Source organism: Lipophrys pholis (assembly GCF_963383615.2).
Source record: "Lipophrys pholis genome assembly, chromosome: 21".
In the NCBI taxonomy this organism is placed as follows: domain Eukaryota; kingdom Metazoa; phylum Chordata; class Actinopteri; order Blenniiformes; family Blenniidae; genus Lipophrys; species Lipophrys pholis.
Window position 1 is genome coordinate 5,430,168 of NC_137649.1, and position 9,573 is coordinate 5,439,740.

Here is a 9,573-nt window from a genome sequence, read left to right on the forward strand (position 1 = left end):
TTGTACAGCGGGAAGCTTAACCTGGATGAAATGCAACTTCCTTTGGACCGACGGAGCCACCAGATGAGTTTCACACTGAGCTGATCAATACTGTACAGAGAGGAGCGGGATGGCGACAGTGCGTCCAATCTCGCTCAAACACACAAAGATGGCCGCCCTACTCTTTTTTTTTTTTCTTTTTTTTTTACAGGACAAAGTGTGAGCCTTTGGCAGCCATCTTTGATGCTGTGAAGGAAATAAAAAATCAAACTCCTGCTGCAACAAACTGCATCAACGAATGGCATTTAGTCATATTTTCTTCCCTGAACTGGTAAACAGGTGCAGATTCCGTAAAATTGTGAATTTTTTTAACCCCCCCCCCCCTACACAAAGGATTGATTCCACTCTCATGTCTGCATTGTAAGGCGCGATGCAAGAAGCAACAAATCACCATGAGTAACAAAATGTGGAAATCACAGACAGAAACGCAACATTCAGTATTAAAGAAATACCCAAAACATGATTTAAAAGCTCCACTTACAAATCTTTTATAAGCTGATTTACACAATGAAAGTATTTATTCCATCAGAAATCTTTACATTTTCCATTCATTGTAACTATTTATGGTCGTTTGTGCTGGTTCATGATCAAAACTTCATTGGATCATAAAAATTGTGTATTTTTGATGTCTTCAACTGAGCGTCAACACGTTGTACTTGTGTCATTCACGAAATGGGACATTGTTGAAAAACGTTACTGTGAATATACAACATGCTTGTCATTGATGGTAATTATCACACTTACAGGAAATACAACAATTTTAAATTTACATTTTGACCAGGTTTACGGTAATATCACATCAATGTCAGTGGTGGACAGCGTCCTACATTTTTACCTGCACTTTTATACCTGTACTATGGCATCATTAGTTGAGTACTGTGTCACACTGTTTTTTTTTTAATGATAATCCTTTAGCGTTGTTAGATTTGTGCAATGTGACGGTTCTCTCTGCACATATTCTATAGTGCTTACAGTGATGTAATACACTTCCAAAAATTTACCTGCACATTTTCAATGTGGTTTACGGTAATCAAATGTTTTTTCTTCTTCTTTTTTTTAGTGATGCAAAGTGATCCACAAGTGGTTCAACTGCTTTTAATCTGATAGGTGTGATCCATGTGACAACTAGTGAGTGCACATTTTCCAGTAGATTTACAGTGATTCAACAGCATCGTTTGTGTAGGATGTGAGCGTTGTAATGCACATTTTCTAGAAGACTTAGGGTAATCCTACAGCATTCATTATGGTTCCATTCCCCAGAGCTTTAGTTTCCCTTTTATTAAACACTATATGGTAATACTGAAACATTTCAGTGGTGTGCGGTCTTATTCCTGAAGCTTTGTTCGTGCTGCAGGTCGTCCAACAATTTTGGCATTTTTTTACAAGATTCATGAAAATTGATTAGTACTTTTTGAAGTCAACAGGTAGTTTAAGGTTGATACTTATAACAGTTTTTTCTACAGTGAGCTATTATTTGTTTATTTAACATGCACCCATCTGACTTGGGGGGGAAAAAGCAGGAGCTCATCTTTCAGTGGACTTACGGTAATCTACAGTAACATTGATGGTAGCACTTGGCATTCCATATGTTGATCTGCACATTTAAAGTGGTGTTTACGGTAATTAGTATGAGTGTGATTTTCCACCCTAAACACTATCCAGTACATTTATTTCACAAGGTTTACTTTAATCATATAGGTGGTGAAAGATGACTGGCTTCTCACAGTTTCAACTCCACAGTTTTTTAATGTCAATCATTTGCCATCGGAAGCGTCAAACGGATTCTCAGTATCTACTACACATTTTACATGATCTGATCGCACTGTTAGCGTTTCTCAGTTTTATCTGCACATCTTCCACAAGGTTTATGGTAATACAAAAGTGTGGTTAGTGATGTACTTTGCGGCAGAGTTTTGCTTGAGGATTTTAAGTGGGCCATAAGGCACTATACTTGTTAGTAGTGAATAATCTTTCACATGTAGTTCAAGATTGTTTTGGTTTGAGCCATTTTATAGTTTATTCAACAGTTATAGATCTAAATTGGGAACCAATAGGTGCATATTTAGTAGATTTACAGAATTCTTGCAGGATTGGTGGAGGACAGCAGAGGTTTTAATGGCGTTTATGGTAATCCAAAATAATTTCCTGCATTTTTGCAGGAACAACGTTTACGGTTTTCCAATTTGACCTGCACAATTTTCAAGGGTTATTTATTTTTGTTAGGGGAGTAAAATTGTCACACAGATCTAATTGTACATGCTTTATACTGTTTACAGCAATCCAATAGTTTTACTAGTGTGGCATACTAACCAATCATTTCAACTATCCGTTGATTTGTAAGGTTTACGGTAATCTAAGAGCTCTTTAGTCCCACAGGTTGTAATTTTTAGCTTTTACATGACGCATACATCCGTTAATCAAACACGTACAGGTCTATGTTGGCAAAATTTAAGTGCACATTATTAATGGCACATTTGTAAATTGGTATTATTGGTGTGCTACACTTTATAACTGTGCGTTTTTCTTAAATATTAAGGTAACCCTCCAGCTGGTGGTAAATGCCTCCACACTTTTACGTGCACATGTTTTATAGGGTTTACGGTAATAAAGCCTAAAGCAATGTTAGTGGTTACTGTTCAGGTTTACTTCATCCTGCTGCTTGAATGTGCCAAGTTATTGTTTCGTAGAAATTCTTAAGAGTTTTCATTTATTTCATAGTTTTTTTCGTGATGCAGAAACATTTCACACATAGTTCAAAACTTTTTTTACAAACAGTACCTTGTGCTTTTTTTTTTTTTTTTTTTAGCTCGAAATCACATGTAGTGATGTAAATCTGACACAGATGATGACACATTTGTTGTAGGGTTTATAATAATTCAATTGCACAGTTAGTCTTGCAACGTGTCACAGGTTAGAAAGAAGGTTGTTCGGTTCAAACTATTATAAATACTGTTTTTTTTAAGCTGTAAAACCAACAATTGCACATCTTCCCGTGAGTTTCCAGTACTCCTGTCATATGTCTTGCAGTGAAAGTCCTGTAAAAGTGTATAATTATAAAAACAACTATTACGTGGTTAGCTAGCAGAAGCTTTAACACTGAAATCCAGCTCAGACACTTCTAACTTCCCTGCTTTAACTACGGATTGTTCTCAACTCGCAGCACTTCACTTCCTGTTTGAAACGTCTGTATTCATGGGTTTCAGTTCATCTGCTGGACAATTAGCGTTAGCCATGGCAGTAGCAGGACAACAACTGAGAGAAAAAAAGATTATTTTAAGAACAAATGCGTCTTTTTTATGATCGTCTGCTATATTGGCTTGACGAATGTGGAACTTTTTCTTTTTTAGGTCTGAGAGCAATAATAATAATAACAAGAAATAATAATAATGATAATAAGTGAAAATCAAGAGACATTAGTTGTAATAAATAGGTAGAATTTGAAAACAAATACGTTTTAGTGCCCTTATCGGAAGCCCTAAAGTATTCATATGGAGTATTTGTATCAGAAACACCTGCTTTGGTTTTATTGGGTGAAGAAAAGTCGTCTCTTTGTACATTCCTCTAAGATACAAGGGAAATCATGTGCAGACATAACTCTACGTAATCTGTTTTGGGGTCAGTGTGCTATTGTTCTAGTTATGCACAAGAAACCTCGAAAAATCCATTTGAACTCAAAACATTGTAGCTGAACTTTTCAGAAAACTTGTTGATTCAACACAAAGAGCTAACATCTAAATAATCGGATATGTACGCCAATTTATTTATTTTTAATTCTAATTAAATTATTAACCTTTCATTGTTGCTCTACATGATTAGAGACCAAAAAAAAAATCTGAATTTCAATGCCAGGAATTAATATATAGATACAAATGTTTAGTTTTGCATTCTGAATTAGCTCAGTCTGCAATACCAGCATCCACCACATGGCGGGTTCGTGTGCGATCGCCCCATGAGCATGTGCCACTTCAAGAAGGCCACTTAAACATGCCTCGCTACAACTCCTTTTTGCTGTTGGATACAAAAGAAAAGTTTTTTTCTGGAATTGACTGACATTTGATGATTCTTGGTTTGCTGTTAATGAGTGACCCGACCACTGTGGGACTTCAACCTTCGCTCCACCCTGTCCAACAAATACTACATTTATTTACACCTGCTGGACATGCCTTTGTTTGAACTCCAACACTTCAGATATTTTCTACATCAAACGATGTTATTCGAGGCTGCTGGGATCAATAGGTTAAAAGTGTTCTTGTGCTGTTTGCTTCCATTTGATATATCTGGTTAGTCTTCCTATATAACCTGGGAATGTCGTACCTGTTACACATGTTTCCACTAAAGCTTAATTGTCATTTCAAATGATCTCCATTATACTTGAAATAAATAAATTTGTGGAAATGTGTATTCTAATGAAACAATTATTGTTTCGCTTACAAGTCAGTAACTTTAATCGTGATATTACAGAAAAGACGTTCCCTGCCGCTGTCTCCCTGAAGCATCCTGCTCCCAAACTTTGAAAACCACCGCTCTCAAGCAAAGTCCTGATATTGTCTGGTTTGTTATTGCAGAAAAAAAAGCCAGTTTTATCTCAATAACCCTGCAGCCCTTTGCACAAAAACACAAAACATCCAGTTTACACTCAAATCCAAAATGCAAAAAGTCAAATTTCTTCACAAACGCAGGTGGAAAAACAAGATGAAGCTTTAACACTTTGCATTACAGTTCGTGCAGAGACTTTTACAAATGACATACGAGTTGCTACCTGCTGAGCCTTGAAGCTTCGGCGGCGAGTTTCTGAACTCACGTCAAGAAAGCTGCTTCAGCCCTGCTCATGCTAAGCTAACAGCTAACAGCAGCCTCGGGCTCCGTTTACACAACAACGGCTCAAGACATTTTCTTTGTGTTTACCGGTCAATGGTAGAAAGGCTGAAAATGTATGTACGTTTCATGTTGGGTGCTGTTGGTTGTTTTTGTAATGAAACCACACACAGGTGCAGAGAACCATACGCTATAAACACGAACAATGGGCGACGACCAAGCCGGGTTGTTGTTACGGTGACTGTCAATTATAGTACTACCAAGTCCAGGAGTCCAACGAGCCGGAGCATTGTCAAAAAGTTCCACTTTCTAAGCCGTTTTCAAAAAGTTGCATTTTCAGTGGCTCCGAGCGCCGTTGTCGGGTAAACACACCCACAAAACGCAACCAAAGTTTTCCGTTTTCGCTTGAAGACGTTGCCGTGTAAACTGGGCCCCAGCTTCCACATTAAAACCTTTCAAACTGATTAGAAACCAAAAGTTAGAGAGAAGCCGCCTCACCAGATGTCTGCAGCCGCTCCTCATCTCCTGCCAGGCCTCTGGCAGCAGGTGCATTGTGGGTAACGTCGTCTCCTCGTTGTTTTGCAGCGGAACAAAGAGAAAATCTGAAGGCTTTACAAGACGCGGTGCTAAAGAGACATGAGAGTGGCATCAAACTGCACCTTCAAATGCTTTAGATGACTATTATGAATGGATGCATGACATGAGCAGGGCAGGAGGGCAACATCGTTCAGCTCGTTTTGGGGTAAAATTGGGAAATGAATGAGATCATTCTTAACAACTTTTGGATGATTTATATTACATTTCCTTCAAAAACGGATGTAAATCTATTTCGTTTTTCATATTTTAGGGTCTGAAAACACTTGAATTAGTGAGCATGAAGCTCCTCCCAAAAGCTTTGCCCTTGGGGCATTCAGGAGCGTCTACAGCCCTGAAGACGTGATGCATGCTTTCTATCAGTTTTTAATCTTTTTGACTCCTTTCTGGTCTATTTAACATATCAGAAACCTTCTTCTAAGGGATCGACACCAGCAGCAGCTCCAGTCTGACATTTACTGTGTGAAAAAGGGATGATTTTGATCAGAATCCCATGACATTTTCCATCAATTCTTAAAAAATATATCTATATTTTGCAGATCTTCCACAACTTTTTCAGGTCGGTGGAGGAACACAAATGCCAAGAGAAGCCCAAGGGAGCCCAGCACTGAATATCAGCCTTTGGACTGGAATAATTTTTAGCCTGATAAGAAATGGTACATCGAAGCTGAGCCTGATGGGAATGGGCGCCGTTTTCATTTTTTTTTCCTTGTGGTCCTGGATGAGGCTGTTTGAGCTCTATTTTACAGTATGAACCCCATTCACATGAGTGGAGAAGAAAAAACCCAAACAAACAGGGTCAAAATCACATACAGATCCACACATTTACAGTCTGCTTGTAAAGTGAACATCAGCCACAGCAAGAAAAGTAAAGAGAGGAAACGCGTCAGGGTTGCAAACATTTCCGGTAAATTTCCATGGGGAGTTAATGGGGAATTTTGGAAATATTTTGTTACAATTGAGGATTTCTTGTTGCTGCATCTTTGCAGAATTCGTACAAATGATTACATTTGAAACCCAAAAGTTAAGTTAAACATCGGTAATACATCAAATTTGTTAAATATATTCACTTTGTGTCGTCTACAGGTTGGAGGGGGGGAATCATAAATATACTCATCATTTCTTTTAACATGTGAATCTATAAAGTGAAGTCTGAAAATACATTTTGAAAATTCATTTTCAATCTCAAGTGGCAGAAATCATCTGCGCATGTGCGGGAGGACTGCGCTGTGCCTGTAGGGGGCGTGGTCTGAGTCGTTCTGCAGCTCGCTGTGTCCCATATGTATGTGATGGAGGAATGGCATAAATATTCAACAGGATTTGCCTGAAATCTGGTTGTTTAAGTCGGGACTAAGCTAATAATCTATTTTCTCCCAAATATATTTATATTCCCTAGAAAGAGCCAAACTTCAATTTAGTGAATTCCTGGTTTACACCCATTAATTCTGGTTTACTCCCATGGAAAGTTTCCAACTTCCAGTTTTGCAACCCTGAAACACATAGACTGGCCAGGGGGGAAAAAATAACAGAAGTTCAGACCAAATAAAATGAGAAACACCAACATGCTTTACTCTCCCATCTGGGCCAGGCACGTCTGAGGAACGAAACTTAAACTTGTAGTAGGCACCAGTATTTTCCCCTTATTGAGTCAGGAAAATGAAACACAAATCTTTATTTTTTGCCCTTGGGGCTCACCATAGCTTAAGTCCTAAGCTTATTTGTGCTTACAGGCCGACCTGATGCCGGCTGTCAAAACTCTTTATGGCAAAGTGAGTCTGTAGGCTGCAGCCCAGTGCAGTCGTACAGTCAGTGTGTGTGTGTGTGTGTGTGTGTGTGGGGGGGGGGGGGGGGGGGTATGGTCTTTCTCCAAGTCACGAGAACTACAGTGGTCACATCATGTTTCCACATATCAACCAACACCTCTGTTCTCCTTTCCTCATTATTCAATTTCTGTCTGCCAGGCTTTAATTACGCAGCGCCATCAGATAACATGGTGCAGACCGGATGAGCATGTCAATGCATTCCCTCAGTCCTCTGCACCACGCAGCAGCTGCAAGCTCGTTCTGCAGCCAAATCGTCACAAACGATGTTGGATATACTGGTGACTGCGCACTCAGGGGAGTGAAACATGGCGGGTTGGTCTTGTCACCTACATGATGAAGGCCTTTTTTTTTTTTTTTTTTTTTTTTTTTTTTACTATTTTCCTTTGTTTAAAGGAGGAAAAAGGGGAAGGTGGTGCAATTATGGCTGGTAATCATCGTTCATGCCCTGCAGCATCTAAACCGTATTAGTTTGTGGAAAGCCTGCTTGAAGTCCTCGTTGGACATGGTGTAAATGATGGGGTTGATTAAAGAGTTGAGGTAACCGAGCCAGGTGAAGATGTCAAATAGCTCCGGGTGGAAGCAGGACTCGCAGACAGGCACTAGAAGAGTGTAAATGAAAAACGGCAGCCAGCATATGATGTAGGCTCCGAGGATTATTCCCAAAGTTTTGGTGGCTTTCCTCTCGCGCGCCGCGGAGATGCGCTTCTTCTCCAGCAGCGCGTCGGACACAGTGACTTTCACTTGGCTCACGTTGGCGGACGAGGTAGAGTCGCAGCAGGTGGAGGAGGTGTCGTTCGTCCCGTAGTTCAGGGAGGTGGTGGACGCCACCGACCCGGGGGAGTTGGTGATCAGGTGCGCCGAGGTGAGCCTCTTCCCCGGCTTGTTGTGCGCCTGCTTCAGGATGCGCTTCCGCGCCTCCACGTAGATCCTCCCGTAGAGCGCGATGAGCAGCAGCGTGGGGATGTAGAACGCGCCGAAGGTGGAGTAGATGGTGTAGAAAATGTGGTCCGTGTTCACGTTGCAGGTCGTCATCTCCTCCGCCTTCACCTGGCGCCAGAAGAAAGGCGGCAGGGAGATGGAGATGGCGATCACCCAGGCGGTGGCGATCATGCCCGCCGCGCGCCCCGGCGTGCGCTTCTTGGAGTACTCCACTGCGTCCGTGATGGCCCAGTAGCGGTCGAGCGCGATGACGCACAGGTGTAGGATGGACGCGGTGCAACAGGTGATGTCCGAGGAGAGCCAGATGTCGCACATCACCTGGCCGAGCGTCCACGTCTGGCTGACGGTGTAGAGCGCGCTGATGGGCATCACCAGGATGGACACCAGGAGGTCCGTCACCGCCAGCGACGCGATCAGAAAGTTGGCGGGCGTGTGCAGCTTGCGCGACTGGTATATGGTGACGATGACGAAGGCGTTCGACAGCGTGGTGGCCAAAGTGATGAGGGCTAAGGTCACGGCGAGACCCGCCTGGAAAGCCAAGTTAGTGTCCTTCTCCTCCGCCTTGGAGGTGAAATTGACGTGCGTGTCGTTGGCGGAGATGTTCAACAGCTCCCCGTAGATGGCCGGCGTCGGTTTGAGCTGGCTGGCGCTCTCCATCCCTCCACCTGCTCCGGCCGGACCCCGCTGTCATGGAGCTCGAAGGACAGCCTGCGAGATCAGCCCGAAGTCCCCGCTGCGCGCGTCCGCCGCTGGCGGCGGTGCGTCAGGCGGAGACGCATTTCTGCCTCCTCTTCTTCATCCTCACTGCGCCCGCAGCATCCTCACCCCCCCACCCACCCCCCTCCACAGCTCCTTCACCACCGCTGGACAAACTTAAACATCCCAGAGAGGAGAGAGAAGCACATCCCCATCGCCCGAGCCTCAATCTCTCAGATTAAAAGAGGAATTTTCCAGAAAAGTAAAAACAGGTTTTTGTTTTGTTTTAATCCACTGCGAGCGTCTCCTCACAAGTTCAGGGCTGCTGGAGTCGGACTCCTGGTTTTATACCGACAACTCCCTCTCTACCACTCCCTCTCTCCCACGTCCTCCTATAGTCTCTCTCTCTCTCTCTCTCTCTCTCTCTCTCTCTCTCTCTCTCTCTCTCTCTACTGCAAACGGTTAAAGGACCCAGACATATTTTTACGCACTTAAATAAATCAGACATATTTGAATAGAAAAGCATGAAAGGAACAAAGCGCGTGGCGGACAGTGAGTCGTCATGACGGGCTGCAGGGTGGTGCAGTGGAAAGCTCTCTTGCCTCACAGACGGTTTGATTCCAGGTGTTTCCAGTCTGCATATTCTCCCTGTGGATGGATTTCATCC

General features: G+C 42.5%; 1 protein-coding gene across 1 annotated transcript; it reads right to left on the reverse strand.

Moving 5' to 3' along the window:
• Positions 1-7,709: 7,709 nt before the first annotated feature.
• On the reverse strand, positions 7,710-8,867 carry LOC308126639 (5-hydroxytryptamine receptor 1B-like; the record flags this gene model as incomplete). The annotated part of the gene is made up of 1 exon (XM_080491172.1): positions 7,710-8,867. One exon carries the CDS (start codon positions 8,865-8,867, stop codon positions 7,710-7,712), a length of 1,158 nt encoding a protein of 385 aa, XP_080347298.1.
• Between the last annotated feature and the right edge of the window lie 706 nt (positions 8,868-9,573).